The following is a 25809-nucleotide window of genomic DNA, read 5'->3' on the forward strand; positions in this document are numbered from 1 at the left end:
AATATCAGTCAGTTACAAGCTAACGCCAGTCTTGAAGATCTTCATTACAAATATGAATGAATAGTTACCAGAGATCTCCATAATTTTCCCTTTCACCACAAATAATCAGTTGACAAGTTTGTGTGAAACCCGAATTTGAATAAATTCCTCGGTGCGCCTCTCTCTGTGTGATTTGACCCTGCTCTGTTTAAGTATTCAAACAGCTGCCGCTTTTTCGGTCATTCCGTTATGTGGCTAATACTAGATATTGAGAATATTTAAGCAAGTTCCAATAACGTTTAGTTCAAATCAATCTACTTTACTGGCCATTTCACAGTTTTATTGATCGAAAACTTTGTGCCGATCTGCGAATCTTTTAATTTTATTTGGTTATGATTGATTTTTTTTGTGTTACTTCAATACTTTTAGTTTTACTAGGCTAATCAATTTTACTGTGAACCGCTCACGGTGTGTCTCCGAGACGACGTCCTGCGGGATTTTCCCGGGGATGGAGTGCCGTCCTATTATCAGGATTGGTACCGGCGACGGCGAGCCTTCGGCGCGCACTGTGCGGTACTGTGGGTTTCGTGGAGTCGGAGTGGTGGGGCTCGATGGGGTTTAGTCGGTAGTCGGTTTTGCGGGGTAGCTCTTGCGTGGCTGACGCCGTGCAGTGCCTCGCGCGCCTTTCTCAAGGCGTAGTCTCCCGGCAGGAATTGGGAGAAGAGGAGGACCCCTGTCTTTTTCTTCTCCCTGTTCTTCTCTGGAGGCGCCGGAGTCCGACATAACCCGGTCTCTTACCCCCCTCGACCGAGTATCCGTAAATGGATTCCCCAGCGTTAAAAAAAAAAGGCTAATCAATTTTGGTGATTATTTTTATCAAGATCTATCTAATAGGCTTAATTGACTTCGTCTAAATCAATGAATCCTACTTTTATTTCGATGAATTCGGTTTTCTTGATTGTTTAAATTTTGTATTATGTACAGTAAAGTTTGCTTACAACAAAATTTCGGCACTATCTGTCTATCCAGAGACGGGAAATATCTTCTCTTTGTAGTTAGTTGATTCTTACTATCTTGTATCTATGTTTGTGATATGCTAGTTGAACATCTATCTAGATAAATAAAGACTAATGATTGCTTGTATTATTGTTTTTTTGACGTGATATAATCCTATAAATCAATGAACACTGCATGCACGAAAAAGTATCACGTTCCGCCTGAGCCAGAGCGTGCAAGCGAGAGCGCGGAACAAGCGATAGAGAGGCACGATCGACCCAAGCGTTGACTTGTGACATTTATGGCTCTTCTCGCGTGACGTCAGACCTAGCAGTTCAAATAGTGCTGCTACTGACGTTATCACGTAAATCTATCGTCCGTAAACCGATTTTACAGAGAACCAATTATTGTTATTTTGTTTTTTTTTTATTGCCCTTGTAGGCATACGAGCATACGGTCCTCCTGATGGTGAGTGGTTACCGTAGCCCATGGACTTCAGCAATTCTAGGGGCAGAGCCAAGCCGCTGCCTATCGCTTAATACTCTCCACAAGCCTCGTTTGAAGAAGGACATGTCATAGCGCTCGGGAAACCGTGGAGGGGAGCTCATTTCAAAGCCGGAGGGTACGTGGCAAAAAAGACCTCTGGAAACACACTGTCGATGAATTCAGCGGTTTCACATAATATGGATGAACTCTGCTCCGATGGCGGGAGGTGCGATGGTAAAAAGGAGATGAGGGGATCATCTCAAACAATTCCTCAGAGCACTCCCCATGGAACATACGGTACAAAATACAGAGGGAGCCGAAGTCGCTATGGGTCCCTAAATTTTTTACACAGCTCTAATGAAACTTAATAGTCAATGTTTGGCACTCCAAGGAAGGCTTCTAGTGCAACAGGTGATGCAATTTTAGTTTCAAGAAATCAATGGTTGATACAATGAATGATAGACAGCTTTCACTAGTCTTACAATTGAATTATAATTCAATACTAGTGGTCCCGCAGTAGTCGCAATTCGACTATAATTAATTGAAATTACTCGTATAAGTTTGAACATTATTATGGTTCTATTGTCAAATACTTATTATACTACTATAATCACAGATTTCGCCAAGACTACACAATAGACAAATAATATTAAAGATAAACAATATTAACCTATTCTGAATTTGACCACAGACTTTAAGCAATAACAAAAGTTTGACAATAAACTAACTATATATAGAGTATATACATATTTTATATGTGTGCGTGTGTCAAATAGATGATAGTGTGTGTAATGATTTTTATTGAGTTAATGTATTATGAATGCATAATTTAGAAGAAAAATTAGCATTCTGCACTCCTTATCTATATTCTATATAAGTGTGGGAAATTTCATATTCCTCCGTCCGCGCAATTTTCGTAAAAAGGGGTACAAAGCTTTTGCTTCTCGTATTAATATATAAATAATTTTCAAAAGCGTACAAAATGTACCAAGAAATCTGTTCCTATTTAAATATTGAGTTGAGCATTAAAGAAATGTTTTTACTCGAGTATCTAATTAATCACTTCATATTAAATTAACATTAACGAGAAAATTACTTTAACTTGAACACAGGAAAGACTGAACAAATTATAATAAGCATATTATAAATAAAGTAAAATACCATTTCCATTTTAAATATAAAATAATTACGATTAATATTTATTAAATCCACTAAAGTGGATGGAAGTTGAGCACGTGGTTAAAACCATGCGCTTAACTTTAGCGAAAAATTAAAATATTAATGTTTGGGCGATCAAAGCGAAGCTTTTCGTCCAATTAAATTGAAATATTTCTGTGGTACGATAATAATATATATCAATACAACTCATTTTCAATTTTATGAAGAGAGGGAGGGAATACATTTCAGATGCGAACAAGCGAAATAATGTTTTTAAGCTACACAAATAGGGTACACAAAGAAATTTTCTAGACTAAGCTACCTTAATTATCTTAATTGCCGGATTTTTCGACGCTTTTTTTTTTATTGCTTAGATGGGTGGACGAGCTCACAGCCCACCAGGTGTTAAGTGGTTACTGGAGCCCATGGACATCTACAACGTAAATGCGCCACCCACCTTGAGATATAAGTTCTAAGATCGCAGTACAGTTACAACGCCCGCCCCACCCCTCAAACCGAAACGCATTACTGCTTCACGGCAGAAATAGGCGGGGCGGTGGTACCTACCCGCGCGAGCTCACAAGAGGTCCTACCACCAGTAAAAACTTTAACTACCTTTCGTCCCAAGATCTTAACCAATACTTTTAATCATCTAAATTGCATGAGCTTTGCGATAATTCTGACGAATGGATGCCCATTGTTATCCTTGCTTAAGACGTCACACTTCCATAAAGGACTCCCAGTAAATCAAGTTTTTTTTTAAATTGCTTAGATGGGTGGACGAGTTCACTGCCCACCTGGTGTTAAGTGGTTACCGGAGCCCATAGACACCTACAACGTAAATGCCGTCACCCACCTTGAGACATGAGTTCTAAAGTCCCAGTATAGTTACAACGGCTGCCCCACCCTTCAAACCGGAATGCATTACTGCTTCATGGCAGAACTAGGCAGGGTGATGGTACCTACCCGTGCTGATTCATATAAGGGGTCCTACCACCATTGATAATGATATGTATTTCTTATCTTTGTACGTATTTGTATGTATATATCTATGTATTTATTTTGGCAATCTAATTTATAACCTAGTGTTCATTGTACTCATGTCTACTGCAATTCTTTAAATTATCGCCATGTATTAACTTGATCACAGCTATGCACTTCTTGAATCTTTTATTTCATCACCGAGGGTTAACTGGAAGAGAATACCTGCATGGCGTTAAGTTCTCCTTTGTACACTATTTTGTGCAATAAAGAATTATCATTCATTCATTCATTCATTAATTCATTCATTCATTCATTCATTTAAATTTTAAACTTCAAATGGCTCTTCTGTAAAGTGGCAAATACGTCGCTTAAACGAAATAGGTTTTCACCCCTCGATATTAATTTTTTGTACAACATTGCTCGCCTCCTTTACGCCAGTAATACGCAGAGTGATGGTATAACATTAATAAATAGCAAGGGGGGGTATGATAATAATATATTTAAATAAATAAATAAAGAAATATTTACTAACAATCACGCCACGTTAACTGGTCCCGTGCTAAGTTCGTAAAGAACTTGTGTTACAGGTACCAGATAACGGAAATAAATGTAACATTTTTATTATACACATACATATATTTAATATACATCCATAACCCTGAAAAATAAATTTATATTTATCGTACAAATATCTTTACTTGGCGGGATTCGAGCACGCGACCCCCTTGTGTAGTGACCATGTCACTTACCACTACACCAGACGCCCGTTTATATTGATAAAGATTTTTTTGAATAAGCACAACACTTGGTAAACTAATTGATTCGATGTTCGGAGCACTGTTGTGATTGCGGATTTCAATCAACCATTCCATTCTGAAGCATAATAAATCAACTCCACTGAAACTGAATACACAAATACTTCGATTGCTATTCGAATGATAAACAATTTCACTGGGTACAGGTAACCCGTAACTATAACACGGTAGCTTACAACACGGTTCCACTATAACGCGTGAACAAAATTTTCCGCAAAACCCTCTTATAACGCGGTACTTCTTCTACAATATGATAACGAGATTTTTGTTTAAAATTATTTAGAAAATTACATTATGCACTATGAACACACACAATAATATAACGAGCGAATTTTAACTGCGTATTTTCATGTACTAATGGTACGTGAAAGTGGTGACTAGGAGGTGTATGGAAATGGTAATGCAAGGTAGAGGGGGAAGAGGTCGACCGAAGAAGACATGGATGGAGTGTGTGAATGACGATATGAGAGAGAGAGGAGTGAGTGTTGAGATGACGGCTGATAGAAGAGAATGGAAGAGAAAAATTTGCTGTGCCGACCCCACCTAGTGGGATAAGGTAGAGAAAAAGAAAAAAGATTTTCATGTACTAGTGGTCTCCCCCTAGTCGAAATACGACTTTATTTAATTGAAATTATAAGTTTGTAGACTAATATAATTCTATTGTCAAATTCTTTATTCGCAGATTTTGCCAAAACTACAATTTAGGCAAATGCTAATAAAGACAAACAATATTTAATTTATTCTCAATTTGATGAATAAGTAGAGAAGCAATAAGAATAGTTTGACAATAAACAAATAGTATGCATGCGTGTGTGTGTCAAATACATGGTAGTGTGTGTAATTTTTTTTTAATTGATTTGTTGACATTATGTACTCCTGCTCTATATTCTCTTTAAGTGGGGGAAATTTCGTAATCGTGTACACGATGCGATGGTAAAAGGTTCAAACCGTTGACCTGTTTTTAGAAATTCCGTTTGCCATACAAACACGTTATGACTGAAAGCCTTTGTACAGCCTTGTACAGAAACTCCTGGGTAAATTGTCGATTTAAAAAAAAAAACTTCTCAAAACATCCTCACATAAAAAATATATGAATTAAACCCTTTTGTACAGGTGAACCAGCAATTAGGTCACGATACGCCCGTCTCACCGTGCTAGTTCCGCCGGAACCACCGAAAATACTGCAAGGGAATTTCTACTCAACCACCGAAGACAGAAATATCAAATTGGAATGCGTGTCGGTCGGCGGAAAGCCGCCCGCTGAGGTAAGAATTGATTTTTGAATCGTATCTCTCACAGAAATGAGTTGTTGTTTCTCCTATCAATCGTTCCTAGTAAGTAATGTAATTATTAACTGACAATTCTATTCTTATGTTTTTTTTTGTATCCTGTTAATACTATTGTAAATGGATTTCCAATTTTAATTTAGACAATCTCTTATTATGTGTTATCTGGTACAGCCAAATAGCAGTTATTTGACCAAAATCGTTGTCTTAAAAACTCTTATTGGAAAATTGTAAACGCAAACTGCGTGATCACACTTAGTCTTGAGTGTAGCAGTAAATTATCTGCATTACGTATTATTTACATATTTCTACGCCCTTTGAGTACGTTATTTATTAAGTAATATCAAGATTTGTAATAATAATAATAATAATAAATAGTAATAAATAAATATTTATTAACAATCACGCCAGATAACGGAATAACGGAAATAAATGTAAGATTTTTATTATACACATACATATATTTAAGATACATCCATAACCCTGGAAAAGACATTTATATTAAATTTATCATACAAATATCTTCCCTTGGCGGGATTCGAACCCGCAACCCCCTTGTGTAGTGACCATGTCACTTAGCACTACACCAGACGGCCGTTATTGACAATTATTAAGAAAAGTCCGAGAATTCGTTTCTAGACGGTGATAGAAAAACTAAATCTAGTTATCAAGAGAGCAAGCTATAAATTCTTATAAAACTTTTCTGCATCAATGCATCGCCATTCAACTGAGCGCATAATATCCAAAATTGCAAGTCTCTAACTCATCGGGAAGCTAGTTCAAAATCAATTACAAATTTCCACCTTAACATACAAGAGAAACACTCAATAAAAATTTATAAAATACACCCTTACCTTCTTCTGACATACAACGTGTAGGTTGTGAGATATTCCATATTATCTACGTAAGAGAATATTTCGGAAACAAACATTCAGGTACTTCTAATTTTGCTAAATCAGTACTGGTATATTCTGGATTAAAACACAGCAATAGAAATGCATCTGTGGTATAAAGGTACAAGTATGTACTGATCTATACGAGCTCATATATCTAATTTTGGTATATCTGGATCCAAATGACTATTTTTTATTTTATTTTACATGTTGATTTGAGTGATGTCTATGGGCTACAGGAACCTCGTAGCACCACGTCAACCGAAATCTTGACCGAACGCTTAGAGCAAGAAAAGTTTCCTTGTCGGTATCTTCTAGAACGTTCTTACCAGCTCGTACATTATACCCCTGTCGTCTCTGATATCTAAAGAAGCTCCTTCTTTTTCTCCACGTCCTCCCACTAGGTGGGGTCGGCACAGCTAATTTTGCTCTTCCATTCTCTTCCATCAGCCGTCATCTCAACACTCACTCCTCTCTCACTCATATCGTCATTCACACACTCCGTCCATGTCTTCTTCGGTCGACCTCTTCCCCCTCTACCTTGCACTGCCATTTCCATACATCTCCTAATATATCCTGATGTCTAAAGAAACTAATTGACAAAAATTAAGGATAACTATCATCAGCGTCTGGCAATCAGAAAGTGAGAAAATTCAACGTCAATAATTATCATCTTAGAAATTTGAATAGGTTAAAAACATGGCCTACAACATTTTCCTTATTGTCATCCATTTTGAAGGCTGTTATAACGGTAATTAATCAATGTCGTCGCTTTAATAGAATTCAGCGGTGAATGGGGCGTGACCTACAAACGCTTCTATTCAATGTTTTTTTTTTTCCACGAATTTTTCCCAAATTCATGTTCTTAATTCCCCACCTTGAAATCTCTTGAAGTTTTAAGGCTGTTTAATGAATCAGAATGACGTGGTTCTTCTTGACTGCTTACAATAAAACGTGCTTCTCAATATTCTATTTTGATCACAGGATATAAAATTCAATTCTGGTCGTATAAACTTAACGACTTAATTCTTTCTCATTTTCACTTTATAGTTTTATAGACTACACTTGCTGAATGTTTTTATTAAAAAAAAAAAAAAAAAAATTAACAAAATTCCAAATATAGATTCCTAAATAAGACGAATAGCGCGCAACGTAAAGCAAATAGAAAATCGCTTTTGCTTTTCAATGCGGAGTCAAAAATATAAAATTACAACAATGCTGTAAGTAAATGTGCATCCATTTTATATAATACTAGCTGGCCCGGCAAACGTTGTTTTGCCATTTAAATTATTTGTAGGAAAGATCAACAACCTAGACACCGACTGTAGTGCCATATAACTGGCTGATTTGTAAATCTAAACCATTCTCGAATCCACCTGAAGGTACACAGAAAATTTCATTAATATCGGTCCAGCCGTTTAGGAGGAGTTCAGTGACAAACACACGCACAGAAGAAATATATATTATATAAAAAGATTCTAATTGACATTGATGGGTAGAGTAGCTCATAACTTACCTACGTCACGTTCAACTATAAATTAGCTGGGAACAGCTATGCGTTCCGTATTGAAGCGCGAAGCCATCAGGTAAATATATCTTAAAAGTCCCTCCCATCTATTAAGATAGACGCACTCACGCCGTAACCTTTATGAGTTCTAGTGACTATTTAACACTAGACGGGCCCTGAATTCGTTCATCAATATGCAATAACCGAATAAAAATCAAGAGGTAGGATCATATTGATGTTGCGACCACTCTGGTAAACATTTCATTTTCTCTATCTGAAACTTCTTTGCTCTGGCATTACGGTTCATGGGCAACATTGGCCAAGTTTTTTTTTTTGGTACAAAGTTCCTTATGGGACGATGCGGAGGGGTACCCTAACTGGGAAAAAACGTCCGTAACGTAAGATTTGTATTAGTAATGCACACAGTGTACGACTTAACTTTGTAATAACGTACAAAAAATAACGTATTTTTATGAATCATTGTGAATAAAATAAAGTTGATAACTTTGTAAAGTAGTTTTTTTTATCAATAAAAAAATTATAATAAAAAATTTATACCCGAGTAATTATTTTCTTTATAGCTCGAATAGAACTTAAAATAAATATTTTTATAATAAGGAACTTCGTTCTTATCAGGTGCCCCAGGTCACCAGACTTTAAAAAAAAAAAAATTGCTTAGATGGGTGAACGAGCTCACAGCCCACCTGGTGTTAAGTGGTTACTGAAGCCCATAGACATCTACAACGTAAATGCCCCTTGAGATATAAGTTCTAAGCTCTCAAGTATAGTTACCATCCAAAGAATCGTATACTTGCTTAGAATAGTATAAAAGTCACTAGATTAAAGCAAACATTCTCCATCCCGAACCCCAAATTACACAACAAACTTGCAAATATAAATTCTCCCTCCCACAATTCAATTAAGTCCTCGTTCACAATATCTTACGTTATCACTGTTTGCATTATAACGCGTTATTACGAAGCGAGTAGGTACACAACCAAAGTGTATTACGAAATCGATACAAAATCCACTTTAATTTGTGTAATAGCTTCATTTCCATTTACATAATTATTCCGTTGTAGTATACGTGGTTCGTCAAATCTAATTAAAATTATTACGTATTAGTATAGCTCACACATCCTTGTCAAATTTTCATGTAATTGCGTAGTGATATTCATTATTCAGTAGGTTTATTTGTGTCTCAATGACAATAACTAATTAGTGGGTATGTGCGTGAATTCCGATCGTAGGTAATAAATGTATGATTTTTATGGTAATTCTAAATTTAATTGTGTAGTGATTTATGAATAGTTAATAGAATAGTTAAGCTGAGTATATATACGCTTTGAATAATTTTTGAAATTGGTATAGTCTATTAGAAATTAAGGGTTTTTACTTAATCTGTGGCGCAGCATTACTGAAGCCTGTGTATTCGATTCCCACGTTAGGCAACCGTTCGTGTGATGAATAAGTTTTTCTTTTTATCTTATTAACTACATTAGCGGTCCCACAGTAGTCGAAATTCGACTATATCGAATTGAAATAATTAGTTTGAAAATTATTAGGGAGCATTGTCAAAGACTAACATATGCTTCTATAATCACAGATTTCACCAAAACTGAACTATAGAGATATAATATATAAGACAAACAATATTATTCTATTCTCAATTTGACCACAGACTTTAAAAAATAACAAAATTTTGACATTGGACAAAGAGTATATATAATATGTATGTGTGTTGTGTCAAATACATGCTAGTGTGCGTAATGTTTTCTTTATTGTTTTAAGGTATTGTTTTATGAATAATTAAAAAAATATTAACATTCTGCACTCCTTCTCTATATTCTCTGTAAGTGTGGGGAATTTCACACTCCTCCGTCCGCGCAATTTTCGTAAAAGGGGTACAAAGTTTTTGCTTCACGTATTAATATATAGATATATTATGTTTTCTCTGTAAGGCTGGACCGATTTGGTTAATTTTGATCTCGAATTTTTTGTGGAAGTCCAGAGAAGGTTTAAAAGGTAGATAAATATGAAAATGCTCAGAATTAAATAAAAATAACAATTTTGTTTTTCCTTTGATGTGTCCCCTGTCGGACGGATTCCTTTTGTTTGTTTTAAGTTTATTTTACACAAAAGGAAAGTCTTTTATTTATCGATTGAAGCACTACGAAGTTTGCCGGGTCAACTAGTTAAAAATACAATGCTTCCTAGTAGCCGTTTCTTAAATACTCGATCTCTCCACGTCTTATTCTTGCCCGTATCCCAGTTCTTTTCCCATTCAGGCCTGATATACGACCTCTCTGCACTCACACTCGTCTCTCACATATCCGCTTTCACAAGGTCTATCCAAGTTTTTAGGACGCCTCCTCATCACATTACCGTCTACTTACGGTACTAATCTGCTTATGTGTAAACCAGAAAGAACTGGAATTTGTATAACATCAAACTTAGTATGAAATTCGGCAGATGAATTCTATCAAGTAATTTGCTTACGTTGTACAACATCGCTTTTGGATAAGAAACATGCACCCAATACACGCAATCAAGAGCCAAATTGAAAGTGATGATGCGACCAAATCGCACGAAGCAGAAACTCAGCTTAATATGGCTTAAGAAAATCAAGTGATTCAGTTTGATTAGACGGGCATCCTCCTATTTCAAGTTTAGCTGTGGTGCTAAAACTCTGTATTCTAATTTCTGCCGTAAATAAATTGCGTTACGTTGTTTAATAGAATGCACTTGACATCATTACTTAAAAGATACGCTCCAGGACCCTTTTTTTTTTTTTTTTTCGTGTAGAGGGCCGAACCTCCTACGAGGTCCCGCGCAAAAGGGGCGCGCGGGGTATATGAGACTCAACGGTCTGCATGGTGTTGTGAGCAGACCGCGGGCCCAAGGATTTTAGGGCCCACCCACTAAACGACTCCCCTGCACTGTTACACCCGACGTCTGATCCCCTCCGAGGTCAGAACCCGGATGAGGTAGGGGGGCTACCGCGGTCAACACTACAACCAGACGGCGCGGCTCACCCCAAGGACGCCCGGCCGACGGAGCCTTCGAGGCGAATCGAAGGCTCTGGTCGTCGGCCGTCTCGGTACGGTAGCCCGTCGGGCCGCCCAGACGGTGCAGCTGGTGTCCCGGAATACCCCGCTAGACCAGAACCAGCCTGCCGGGTCGGAACGCGATACATCGTCGACCGGTCGCTCTATTCACTCCACTCAGCTCGCTAGAGTGCTGGTAGCGGGCCGCGCGGCCTCACCCCCTCAGGTCGCCCCTTGACCTTCGGGCGTATTCCCGACTCCGGCCCCCGGCTCGACGGCGACGGATCGGTGCGGAAAGGGAAGAGCTTTCCCTCTCTCGCTCCGCCGCCTCCTTCTGCGAGATGGTGGACTCGCAGAAGTCGAGCATCGCCTTCCAGGACGCGTCGCTGCCGAGCATCGTAGCCACGACGCGCGGCAGCGAGAGGTCCTCTCCTATGACCGGACGGACCGCCTCGACGGTACGGAGGCCGGCCGACGGGTCCGCCAAGCGGCGAGACCACGCCTCTAGCACGGACCGCCGAGAGTGGAGCCTCCGCGCTCGAACTACACCTTCGCTGGGGCGCCCTTCCCCCCTAGAGCGGAGGTCGCTACGCCACCTGTAATCGGCAGCGAGCGCCTCCGCCTCCAGGTCCCAGGGTGGCGCCCCGGCGAGCAAGCACGCCGCCTCGAAGGAGACGATGCGGTATCCTCGGATCGCCCTGACCGCGATCGCGCGCTGCGGACGTCGCAGCGCCGCGACGTTCTTGCGGGTCAGGGCGTGGCACCATACGGGAGCCCCGTATAGTGCCATCGACCGCACCACCCCCATGTAGAGGCGGCGCGCCACCTGATCGGGACCCCCGACGTTTGGAAGCAGCCGGCTCAAAGAGCCGGCCGTCGCCATCAGTCGAGGGCCCAACTTCTCAAAGTGAGCGCGAAAGTTCCACCGACCATCCAGTTCGAGGCCGAGGTACCGAAGACCGGTCACCCCGACCCCGACGCGGACGCCTCCGATCACGAGGTGGGCACCCAGAGGCGGCGCTCGTCCCGGCCCGTGAAACAACAGGGCCTGGGTTTTGTCGAGCGCCACCTCGAGCCCCAACCGTCGGATCCTAGTGACGACACGCTCCAGGACCCTACACTATAGCCTTTTTTTCATCTTGTTCATGTTGCGGCTCGTCATTGTTAATGTCATGTACCAAAATAATTCTGTTTTAACTAATCGACAGTTAAGGAACAAACAATTAATTTTAAACAAAGTTTTGAGACATTACAATCAGTCTGTAATTAATTAGTCGCTAGCAAATTCGTAATTTAATAATTCCAATTTATTTTGTTAGATAACGTGGGTGGATAGCAACGCCGGAGTTTTGACTCAAGGTGTCACTTACACCGTGGAGCCCCTGTCTGACGGACAAAGGTTTACTGCGAGGTAAGTGAATTTTAATCAAACTAATTATTATGATGGATTGTTTAAGATGATATCGTCATCTCATTTTTAAAATCGCATTGTCTCTCAATGGAGCAGAGTTTATCTATATTAACTGGAGTTAATGCTTAGTGACAATGTATATATCGACGCTTGAAAGGCAAACGTGACTAAGCGACGATAACTGCTTTGTACATAAATGATAGCCAATAGCCATATTCGATGCGCAAAAAAAATATATTTCTAGGTCTATTAAAACCATTTCAATCCAACAGCTAGATTCGTTAAAATAGAATTGTTTTCAGATATTTCAACTTTAAATTAGTCTACTGTAAAGTTCACGCATTGTCGCTAAGTCACGTTTGTCTTTCAAGCGTCGATATGGATATAGGTAAATAGCTATCTTTTATCCAGTAGCTGGAATGCCTACCACGATATTATCTATTCCCTTGAAAAAAATATGGAAACGAGCACTAGATTTTTACTAGTGGTAGGATGTCTTGAGAGTCCGCAGGGGTAGGTACCATCACCCCGCGTATTTCTGCCGTGAAGGGTGGGGCAGCCGTTCAACTGTAAAATCTGAGACCGTAGAACTCATGTCTCAAGATAAGCGGCGGCATTAAAGTTGTTGATGCCTATGGGCTCCGGTGACCAATTAAGACCTGCTGGACTGTGAATTTGTCCACCCATTTAAGCAGTGAAAGCATTAATAAGCTTTGCGGCTTTGATATTCAAAGCTACATCAGCTACAAATACAGATTCTCGACGTGACTCAAAATGTCAATTTCAGACCAATTGACCTGTATGTAATATTAGCTTTATTTGTAGCAAGTTTCGAAGTAAAAAGAAATCGAGTATAAATTCTCCTTTATATTCAACTAGTTCTTGAAGGCTGTTTAAACTCTCGTAAAAGATCTCTATCTAGGTAAAAAATTTATTAACAAGCGTAATAAACTTCAGAATTATGTGATTGATGAAAACTAAAATCTTGAACCTGTTAAAGTTCTAAATGAAATTACTGGAGAATTAACTTCGTTCAAGATTTCGAAGATGGTGTCTGAAAATTAAAATTCCTTGGAAATTTCTGTAATGATTTTCTTTTTGAATAATAAAAGTTATGACTCGCAGTTTTGATAGTGGCTGAAAACGAAAATTCCTTAGAAACTTAGGTAGTGATTTTCTTTTGGAATAATAAAAGTTATGACTTGAAGTTTTGAATCCAGAAAACCTTACACGACTTTGTCTGATTAATTAGAAATCGTTTGCCACCTCTGGGTCTGCGGAGGTACTTCGGTTCCCTCTGTATTTTGTTCCATGGGGAGTGCTCTGAGGAATTGTTCGATATGATACCATCATCTCGTTTTTACCATCGCACCGCCCGCCACCGGAGTAGAGTTTATCCATACTACCTGGAGCCACTGGGATCATCCACAGTGCGTTTCCGGAGGTCTTTTTGGCTACCTACCATCCGGCTTTGGAATGAGCTACCCCACGGTGTTTCCCGAGCGCTATGACATGTCCTTCTTCAAGCAAGGCTTGTGGAGAGTATTAAGCGGTAGGCAGCGGCTTGGCTCTGCCCCTGGTATTGCTGAAGTCCATGGGCGACGGTAACCACTCACTATCAGGTGGGCCGTATGCTCGTCTGCCTACAAGGCCAATATAAAAAACCGGGTTATTTAGTTACCATCCACATGTATTTGTGGTATACAAATTGACCGTATTTTCTTATTAAATATTCCTTTGATTTGGTTCCCATTGTTCGGCACTATTTGGATACGTTTTGACTTTGTGGTAGCCTAGAATAACATCACCTAATTTCTACGCGGATATCATACAACGCGACTAAGAGATTCACTGCAGAACTGGCAGTGGCGTTATCTGAGTTTTAAGCTCGCGCACTGAGATTATCTATGGCATTTACGTATGTTATTGTTAGAAGTATTATGTATTGTTAAGTAAGCGAGTAAGCTGGCATGGGAAATGGGAATTGAGGTTTAGACCTCATGACGTAAAGTGGATGGTGGAATTCAGGTCGTGATGCTTATGTACTCATCAATCCATTTAGTAGGGAATCAATTTGGCAGTAACAGGTATACAACCAAACTTTTGAAGTGTCGTGGCCTAAAGGATAAGATGTCCGGTGCATTCGTATCTAGCGATGCAACGGTTTTCAAATGCCGCAGGCGGGTACCAATTTTTCTAATGAAAAACGTACTAAACAAATTGTTCACGATTGACGTCCACCGTGAAGGAATAACATCGTGTAATAAAAATCAAACCCGCAAAATTATAATTTGCGTAGTTACTGGTAGTAGGATCTTTTGTGAGTCCGCACGGGTAGGTACTACCGCTCTGCGTATTTCTGCCGTGAAGCAGTAATGCGTTTCGGTTTGAAGGGTGGGACAGCCGTTGTAACTATACTGAGACCTTAGAACTTATATCTCAAGGTGGGTGGGCGCATTTACGTTGTAGATGTCTATGGGCTCCAGTAACCACTTAGCACCAGGTGAGCTGTGAGCTCGTCCACCCACCTAAGCATCAAAAAAAAAACTGTAGAGCCCTGTTGAATTCACCGAGGAAAAAACGTTTGGAAAAGAAGATAACCTGATATTAGGTCATTATTGCGAATACCGAGAAGAAAAGCTTACTTCATAGACTTAAAATATTAATATTATTATTTGTCTGAGAAAATTAGATAAGCTCCTTATCGCTTAATACCATTATCGATTTGATTGTATATATCGTGTAAATCTGATGAAAACGAAAGCATCATTTTCACGTTAGGTATACCTAGTTTTGTTATAGTAACTACAGCTATGACTTTCCACAGGTCAATTATAAATATGACGCCCAAGAAGGAACATCACAACCAAACTTTCATTTGTCAAGCTCAGAACACAGCGGACCGGGCGTACAGGGCGGCCAGTATACAAATTGAGGTGAGTACTTTTACTTACAAATAGGAATTTTCTGGTGCCTTTTCTCTTCTAAAACTGTCTACGTTAATTTTACGTCTTTAACTTTTTATAAATATTAATAATATATATCGACGCTTGAAAGGTTCTAGTGTTTTTTTCTCTTCCAAAACTGTCTACGTATCCATAACTTCTTATAAATCTTAATAATATACCTAGTCAGGTCATAAATTCGGTCACATGTTTATGTAAAATAATTGAAACAAGTTTATTCATTATGTAACCATTCATATACCAAAATGAACTTAACAAAACATAGATTCTGATGACACTAAAGTTTATTCAAAATGACTCCGTGATTTTGAATACAGGCCTTCAATCTGCGCGGCCAGTCGTCTATCGCAGCACGAACGAGGTCCATGTCAATATCGGCGGCTGCCTTAATCAAGGATGTCTTGAGTGACTCCGAATTGGGATGAGGCTTTGAGCACGCCTTTTCCTCCAAGTGTTGCCATATCTTGTAATCTAACGGATTCAAATCTGGACTGGAGGAGGGCCAGTCTTCGTGCCGGATGAAGTCGATTTCACGCGCCGCCAGCCAGTCTTGTGTGCTCTTCGCTCTATGAGCTAGCGCCGAATCTTGTTGGAATACCCAGTGCCTGTTATTGAACATGGTATGAGAAACAGGTTCCACAAGGTTCGTCAGGACTGTATTTTGACCCATAACTGCATTCGTTTTTACACCTTTCTCACCAAAATGTACCTCTGTTAAGCCCCAATAAGAAACTCCCAACCATACCATGAGCGAGGATGGAAAATGACCTCGTTGGACACGCGGAATACGGTTGCTCGCTTCTTCACTACTGTGTGCGTACACCTTATCATTTTGTTGGTTCTAGCTCTCTTCTACAGTAAAAATTTTTTCATCCGAAAAAAGAATTTCCCGATATTTTTTTCCCGGGTACCGCTTCAACAAAGCGCGGCATCTCTTCAGTCTCAGGTCCATTAGACGAGCATTCAAACGATGTCCTGTTTTTCTTCGATATGCCCGAAGCCCTAAGTCTTCATTTAACACCCTTTTCACCGTGGTTCTGCTTAACCCCATCTGAAGGGCCAACAGTTTCTGCTTACGTTTGGGATTTCTTTGAATTCGCGCCTTCACAGCTTTTATCACTAACAGACCGAGGGCGACCACTTCTTGACCTGTCATCTACACTAGAGTCTTCATTGTATCGTTTGATGGTACGATAAACGAATCTTTTGGGTACATTCAAATTTTTCAGTATGTAAAAAATTTTAATTGGCGCGTAACCGCAACGATGCAACGCAATAACTGCAACACGGTCTTCTTTAAGCGTCCACTCCATATTTAAAAATGAGTAAAATTCTAAAAGTATACATTTTTATTTTCATGAACAATTCGAAATTCGAATTCAATAAACTTTTTTGTGGCCAGCATTCTAAAAGAAAAGTTTTTACTGTGTGACAATACTTATGACCTGACTAGGTATATTATATTATAAATCACGTGTCACGTTGTTTGTCCGCGATGGACTCTTACGGCCTGGCCACGGGGATCGGCGGTGCGAACAGCGAAGCGGTGGACGAGGCGACCATTCGCGCAGCACCGTTTGCAGGCCACGGGTACTCACGTTCGCCGCCGCGACTAGTAAGGAAGTCCGACAGCGTCCGACAGTTTTTTGGTTCAGGACCTATTATTTGGAAAATATTGTGAAGTACATGATTTGAATAAGAATCGGAGTATACCTATAGATGGAGAATTCCACAAGAAGTACGAGAAATACTTTGGGTGGCTAGACTTCCAAATAGCTGGTCTAGCTAGTATTTCAGCTATATATATTTTTTATTGCTTAGATGGGTGGATGAGCTCACAGTCCACCTTGTGTTAAGTGGTTACTGAAGCCCATAGACATCCACAACGTAAATGCGCCACCCACCTTGAGATATAAGTTCTAAGGTCTCAAGTATAGTTACAATGGCTGCCCCACCCTTCAAACCGAAACGCATTACTACTTCACGGCAGAAACAGGCAGGGTGGTGGTACCCACCCGCGCGGACTCACAAGAGGTCCTACCCCCAGTAATTACGCAAATTATAATTTTGAGGGTTTCATTTTTATTACACGATGTTATTCCTTCACCGTGGAAATCAATCGTGAACATTAAAATTTGTTGAGTACGTATTTCATTACAAAAATTGGTACCCGCCTGATATTCGACTACCGGTGCATCGCTCAACACCGGACGTATTATCCGTTCAGCCACGACGAGTTTAAAAACAAACAAAAAAAATAATAATAAAAAATATAAAATATAAAAATTTCGGCGTTCATTTTTCGCGGCGAAAACAACTAAACTCATTTAATCACTGCACTATTCGCCGCGACTACCGCTCGACTCCGTGGCTTGCGCCGTCCTTATTCATGCATTTGTTTTGCTCGCCCGCCGCATCGTAAGTCGCCCGCGCGATTCGCTCGGTACATTCCGCCGGTCGCTTCGCCGGTCGCCGGTGCGCGTGGCTTGTTAGGTACATTTCTATGCTCTTATTTTAGTCGCTAGACGCTTCGCCGTTCGCACCGCGCGAATATTCGTATCGGCGAATGTCCCGTGGCCAGGCTGTTAAACTACTTAACCGATTTAAAATTAAATTGGCACACCGTGTGCAGTTTGATCCAACTTGAAAGATAGGATTGTTTTTATTTCGATTAATGGTCGCAATATTTATTAATTAACAATAAAATTATTTCTTATGTTGATTGTTGTTATTAATTGTAAGTTTCATAAGTCTAAAACAGATGGCGCCTTAAATCAGTTTTTACAGACAAATGTAATACAGTCTGACATTAATATCCCATAGATGGCGCTGTGTTAAAAATACCAACGTTTCACATAAGCTACAATTTAATGCCATAAACACCACGTGCTGCTGAAGCTAAAGTATAAGTGAAATGTATTTCGTAGTAAACGCAATACAGTGAAATCCAATTGTTCTTGCTTCGTCAATTTTTGGTATTAGCATAGCCGGCCACGTGTTATTTAACCTACACGACTACCTGGGCCTCGAATCAGTCCAGAAATACATGAAGTCAGCGTCGGAACGGTACTTCGATAAGGCTATGCGTCATGATAATCGCCTTATCGTTGCCGCCGTTGACTACTCCCCGAATCCTGATCATGCAGGAGCCAGTCACCGTCGACGCCCTAGACACGTCCTTACGGATCCATCAGATCCAATAACCTTTGCATTAGACGTCTTCAGCGCTAACACTAGGAGTAGGCTAAGGAACCCCGGTAACCGTACTCGTCGAAATCGACAAAGAGGTCGACGTGCAACCATGCATCAACCCGCTGAGTTCCTCGCCGGATCTTCTCAGTGGGTCGCGATTCCGATCCGGTAGTAGATTCATTCGCGAAGCAATTGCTCTTGAGTTGTTAGGTCTCCTTCGGAGGCGCTCGGACAGTTGTTAGCAAATCCCACCCCTCCTGGCTGAACCTTTGCTCGCCCACATGTCTTGGTGAAACTGGAAAGGCCTCCGGGCCACCAGTATCTTTTCATCAGTTATCTATCAATCATAAAAAAAAAAAAGTGTTATTTAGAAACAAAAACCTTAGCCACAGCAACGCGTGGCCGGGTCTGCTAGTGCATATATATATAGATAAAGGCGCCTAACATTCAATTGTTCAGATTTGGGTACTGAAATTCCTAAATTATAGATTTTTTTATTATTGCTTAGATGGGGGACGAGCTCACAGCCCACCTGGTGTTGAGTGGTTACTGGAGCCCATAGACATTTACAACGTAAATGCGCCACCCACCTTGAGATATAAGTTCTAAGGTCTCAGTATAGTTACCTTTTATAAGTCTGTAAGTAAAGTTAATACGTATTGAAATTTGTGAACTATTTATAACAATGATTTATTAATGTGAAGCTTTAATGAAATTATAAACTAGTTGCACAAACAAAGTTACACAAACAAGAGCGGAATGTTATTGATTTGGTTGATTACTTACTTATCAATATATTAATTAAATTAAATTTGTATTTGAAGCCAAGACAGACTTACTAAGCTCTAGAAATACCTTAATATTCAGCGAGTGAAGGCAGCTTTTGATCTTGGATCAAAAGAATGTACTGGATCATTCTTGTTAGAAATTATAAATGCTATTATTTTTAAGGAGAACAATATATGAATATAATAAATGTTTGCTGTAGCTAACAATTATTAATATGTAGACTATTTCGAGAAGTTAATCGAATAAAGCAATAAATAGGAGGTTTTTTTTGTGAAGGTTTATGTCTAGACAACCTTTATTTTTGTATTCCAAGTTAGGACAGATTTTTCCTGTGAAAAAGTAATCACGCTGGTTTTTTTTTATGATTGAAGGATTACTGGTGGCCCGGAGGCCTTTTCAGTTTCACCGGACAGGTGGGCGAGCAAAGGCTCAGCCAGGGGCAAAGGCTCACGCTTGTCAGTGGGATACTCACTAAATAATTGGACTTTTGACGTATATCTATATATTAATACGTGAAGCAAAAACTTTGTATCCCTTTTTACGAAAATTGTGCGGACGGAGGAATATGAAATTTTCCACACTTATAGAGAATATAGAGAAGAAGTGCACAATGCTAATATTTTTATAAAATAATACATAAAAGATACATTAAATCAATAACGAAAACATTACACACACTACATACCATGTATTTGACGCACACACGCATGCATACTATTTATTGTCAAACTTTTGTTCTTGACGTCTGTGGTCAAATTGAGAATAGATTAAATATTGTTTGTCTTTATTAATATTTTTTTATAGTGTAGCCTTGGCGAAATTTGTGATTATAGAAGTATAAAATACAATCATAATACTGTACAAATTTACAATTCCAATTAATTATAGTCGAATTTCGACTACTACGGGACCTCTAGTATTTTATAGATACGCATTCACAGGCGTGAAATGAGGAGCCGTCCTTTTGTTGTAAGCGAATGTTGATAAAAATCTACATACATACATAAATGTATATGGAACATGTGAATATTAACATCATTATTAAATGTAGGTCGTTCTACAGCTAACACGAGCGCTACATTCAAAATTGTTTTTGTTTGTTTAGGGGGTAAACAACAAAGGGAAGGTATTCCACCGAGCTGACGACATACCCGATCCTGTGGACCGAATGGTAAACAGTCGACGTCACCCTAAACACGTCATTACGGATCCACCCGATCCATTAACGGTGCTTTTGGGTACCTCAAGCACCGGTCACCGTCCTCGCCGAACCCATCGCTTGCGACGAAGGGCTCGACGAGTAAATTAACCCATAGACACAGCCCACTGAGTTTCTCGCCGGATTTTCTGAGAGGGTCGCATTTCCAATCCGGTGGTAGATACTGCGAAGCACTACTCTTGCTAGAGCCAGTGTTCGATACACTTCCGGTTTGAGCCCTGTGAGCTCAATAACACGTTAGGGTGAAGCTGATATAGCCTCTCAAAGCTATCAGCAAAAGTAGGAAAAAAAAGAGCTGGCGTAATTGCTCGATAAATTGACGGTCCGAATGTTATTGTTTGGAGCTTACACATATGCAAGCTTATCTTGAAAATGTCCTTAAAATACCTGAAAGAATTCCGTTTAGGCATCTGTAAAATATCTTGTGTTCTATGATGGCTTCCGCCGAATTTGTTTTTGTTGCTCGTTTTAATCATTAGCTTATATTAGATTACTAGCCGTACTCGCCCGCTTCGCTGCGCATTTAAAATTAACAATATCATTTATTGTCATTGTTATTAGGGAGTCCAACACTCATATAAATATTAGCCTATCCATTAAGTACATGTATTTTCTACATGGATACCAAATTTCAAGTCAATCGGATGCATGGTTCAGTAGTTATAACGGAACATCCGAAAAAATCACTGTAGATTTATAATAATAATATATTAATATTAGTATAGATAGATAAAAAATATTTTTAAACGTATTACATCCTTCGACTTCAGTCTGAAATTAACTTTTTTGAAGTTGCGTTTTTTCGGTGCACGTAACCTTTCTATAACACGGTTCCACTCTAACTAGAAAAGAAAAAAAATCGCCAAAATCCTTCTTACAACACGGTATTTCTACAACACGATAACAAGATTTTTGTTTACAATCATTTAGAAAATTACATTATGCACTATGAACAGAAATATACGGGTATAACCGAAATTTTACTGCTTATTTTTTGATGCAGGTAAGGAAACACATACATACATAGCTGTGATGTTTCATTTAGAAAAATAATTCTCCTTTTTAATACGCTTTTATTGGCTTCAGACGTATGTCTGGTTGTATGGAATTGAAATTCAACGAAAAAATAAAAAAATGTTTAAAATAACAAAAAAAAATACGCTTTTATAGAAAATCCAACTAAAAAATCTTCTATTTTATCTTATAGCTGTAAACGAGCAATTCTTGTATATATATATAATCCGAATCTCGGAAACGGCTCCAACGATTTTCATAGAATTTACAGGGGATTTCGGGGGCGATAAATCGATCTAGCTACGATTTATTTTCAGAAAATGTTGTTTTATTCGTGTTTTCAATAATCAACTCTTCCCGACATTATTTATTGTACTCACTTTGAGTTTCATATAACATAGTTTCACATAACACAGGACTCTGTAGGAACGTATCTACTGTTTTATAGGAGGGTTGCCTGTATTTGTAGAATTTATTGTGGATAGAATCTAGTTAACTTAAGTTTTTTTTTATTGCTTATATGTGTGGACGAGCTCACAGCTCACCTGGTGTTAAGTGGTTACTGGAGCCCATAGATATCTACAACGTAAATACGCCACACACCTTGAGATATAGTTTTAAGGTCTCAGTAAAGTCACAACGGCTGCCCCACCCTTCAAACCGAAACGCATTACTGCTTCACGGCAGAAATAGACGGGTAATAAGTATGCCATTCAAAACTTCGATCAGTTTGTCCAACTAGGGATAGATTTTTGCCAAACGAGTAATTTAAAAGATTTTCGCTCCATCGAAAACATCCTAGATAAACAAATTGGCATCTCATCGAAACAAAATTGTTAATTAAACGGATTATCTAAAAAACAAAGTCATGGTTACATTATCAAACAATCTACGACTTGATAAAACAAAACTCAAACAAAACACGAACAATGGGGGAGACTCGAGATTTCTTTACCTAATTACCGATCCACAAACCCGCTAAATCTATTGCGTACTACCCTTATTATTTATTCGAATCTCGTTTCTTGGGGAGAACCCTACTCTCCACGTGGCGTGGCACTAAAGTTTCATATAAAGGAAAGAGTAACATTATTTATTGACTTAGCTATCTCTGAAAATTTTGAAAATGGATTTCCAGCCATTGTTAATAAAAGAGACTGAAAAAAAGTTATTTTTGTTTATTAGTTAGGTAGGGCAGGACAACGCGTAGGAAAACTAGTGTTAAGTGGTTATTGAAGTCAACTGACTGATCAACAACGTAATTGTCACCTTAAAACATGAGTTTCCCGCTAGATTTTTTTTTTAATTCTTAAATGGGTGTATGTAGTATAGTTACAACGTCTGCCCCACCCACAAACCGAAACGCATTACTGCTTCATAGCAGAAATAGGCAGGGTGGTGGTACCTACCCGCGCGGACTCACAAGACGTCCTATCACTAGTAAATCTTCTCAGCGTGTCGCGGTTCAGATCCGGTAGTAGATTCATTCGCGAAGCAGCTGTTCTTGAGCTGTTATGTCTCCTTCGGAGGCGCTCGGGCAGCTGTTAGCAAGTCCTGTTGAAACTGGAAAAGCACAGTACCTAATCCTTCAAACATAAAAAAGCATGAGTTCTGAGTCTCAGTTATACAGTGCAACGGCTGCCCCACCTATCAAACCGACACACGCTCTTGCTTTGCGACAGAAATAAGCGGAGTGGTAGTACCTACCAATGTGGGCTCACAAGATCACCAGATTTTTTTAATTATTCATAGAAACTCTTTTTAACTGATTTCATTAATTCAAAGAAAACTTCAGGTTGTAACTAGAGCATAGTTATTATAAAAGTTCGTACCCAGGCCACTTAAACTAGTTTCACGTACGACACTTATACACATAACGCAAATATCATGATTTACCTAAACGTTTTCCGGTACAAACTGGCTGACCTACTATTTCCCGTGTGAGCCCGTAATGTAAGCCAAATATAAATATTCGCTGTTCGGTCCACAAATACATGGTTAATATAAATATTCGAATATTCGGAAAGGAGAGAGGTATGATTCATCGCGATTCTGGAATGAGGTAGCTTTAGGTAGAATAAAAGCTCAATTAGTAGAAGACTAATAACCATTGGGTAAGATTAAAATTAGCTAACTGTACTAATATTATAAAGCTAAAGAGTTTGTTTGTTTGTTTGAACGCGCTAATCTCAGGAACTACTAGTCCGATTTGAAAAATTCTTTCAGTTTGAGATAGCCCATTTATTGAGAAAGGCTATATAACATCACGCTAAGACCAATACAAACGCATCAATAAGGAATGTTTCAATATCGGGGTTTTCTTAAGCTATTGCATAGCTTCTATCGCGGAACTGAATCAAGAAATTTCGTAACGAAAATAACCGGACACCCCCCCTACGCCTACTATGTAGCTCGTGTTCAACACATTGGTGATCTTATTTTTATTATTGTTTCAATATTAAATTATTATTGTCTAATTGTAATTGCATAAGTTGATAAAAAATGCTTTGCAATAGCTTTACCGCGGCAGTCCCCGAGTGCCACACATCTTTTTTTCTTTCTACGTAAATGAAGTCGCAGGTAGAATTTAACGGTATGCCGGTGACGAAGTCACGGGTAAAAGCTAGTCATTCAACGACTAAACTGCAATCTAGCTACGCTGATCAAAAAGCCTGCGATACTTTAAAAAGGTATTTGCTAACCAGATATTTTTGTTTTCCAATATTCTCAGACCAGCTCACTGCTCTGTTGCGCTTTCGTAACTAGAGCAAATAGAAACGGACGCCACTCATTTTCAGGTATTAAGTGGAGGTCGACGTTTCATTACAACATAGTTTCGTGGAACTAAATTTGTGATGGTAAAATTAGTACTTTAAATAGTACCGTAAAAGCTGCCACCTTAGAACTCATATCTCGAGGTGAGTGGCGGCATTTACCTTGTATATGCCTATGGGCTCCGGTAACCATTTAACACCAGGTGGGCCGTGAGCTCGTCCACCCATCTAAGCAATGAAAAAGCATATTTAGTTTTTAATGGCACACAAAATATCTTTGAGAGCCGAAATGTCCGGTGGATCATTCGCCCAGACTCTCAAGATCCTCTGATCTCATCAGTACACAAGTTGGGAATTAAGGTAAAAATTAGGTTAGCAAATACGTAAAGATACTACTCTCTACAAATGACATGTCTAATAATGAATTGAGCTTTAGAAGGATTCCTGTACGCACTAATTAACATACTGCTGTTATTAAAGATTGCATAAATTCGGGCCAGCCTTAGTCAATATGGGATATAGCAGATTCTCAGTAATAAAAATGATAATTCAAACAAACTTTAACGTCCTCTTTAAAAACACTTCCGACATAAGATAAGACATCATATCAGTGATGGACCAACCACTGCCAACAATTGGTCCAAAAATCCAATAAAAACATAAATAAATACTCAACGTTCGATCTTCCGTTATAAAAATTATTGTCCTACAAAGAGTCTCGGTTAAAGGAAATTACTATTCCGTCAACGAACTCAGAGCTTCTAGATGCGGCATTAATATTAATATACTCGCCCCGTATTTTGTTATGGCGCGACGTTTATTGTTTAGTGTTATTGTTTGTCCGGAGAAAATGAGAATATCTGGAATCGTAGAAAATTATCGGAGCCGAGAAAAGCTGTGACGTGCTTTTTCACGTACTTAGGGTACTAAATTCTTGGTAGATAATTATGTGTTTACTAAATGATTTCGCTCTATGTTATGTGTCAGTTGACAGTTTGGTAGGCAGCGGCTTGGTTCTGCCCTTGGCATCGCTGAAGTCCATGGGCGACGGTAACCGCTCACCATCAGGTGGGCCGTATGCTCGTCTGCCTACAAAGGCAATAAAAAAAAAAAAAAAATGTTTTTGAAAGCACTTAAATAAAATTAGATTTCGCATATCGCCTCGCCGAATTTCCTCAACGGATTGATGTATCGGTAGCAGATTCAGGTAGTTATAACGGCCGTCTGGTGTAGTGGTAAGTGACATGGGCACTACGCAAGGGGGTCGCGGGTTCGAATCCCGTCAAGGGAAGA

General features: G+C 39.2%; 1 protein-coding gene across 2 annotated transcripts in view; it reads left to right on the forward strand.

Moving 5' to 3' along the window:
• Positions 1 to 25809, forward strand: part of rst (irregular chiasm C-roughest) — a 103503-nt gene that overhangs the window by 52939 nt on the left and 24755 nt on the right. For both annotated transcript variants that reach the window (XM_089738247.1, XM_028179372.2), the window contains 3 exons: positions 5532 to 5683; positions 12471 to 12562; positions 15390 to 15498. In XM_089738247.1, the coding sequence (XP_089594373.1) occupies positions 5532 to 5683; positions 12471 to 12562; positions 15390 to 15498 (353 nt within the window). The remainder of the gene's footprint in view (positions 1 to 5531; positions 5684 to 12470; positions 12563 to 15389; positions 15499 to 25809) is intronic.

Source organism: Bombyx mandarina, chromosome 24, assembly GCF_030267445.1.
Source record: "Bombyx mandarina strain Sakado chromosome 24, ASM3026744v2".
Lineage (NCBI taxonomy): Eukaryota > Metazoa > Arthropoda > Insecta > Lepidoptera > Bombycidae > Bombyx > Bombyx mandarina.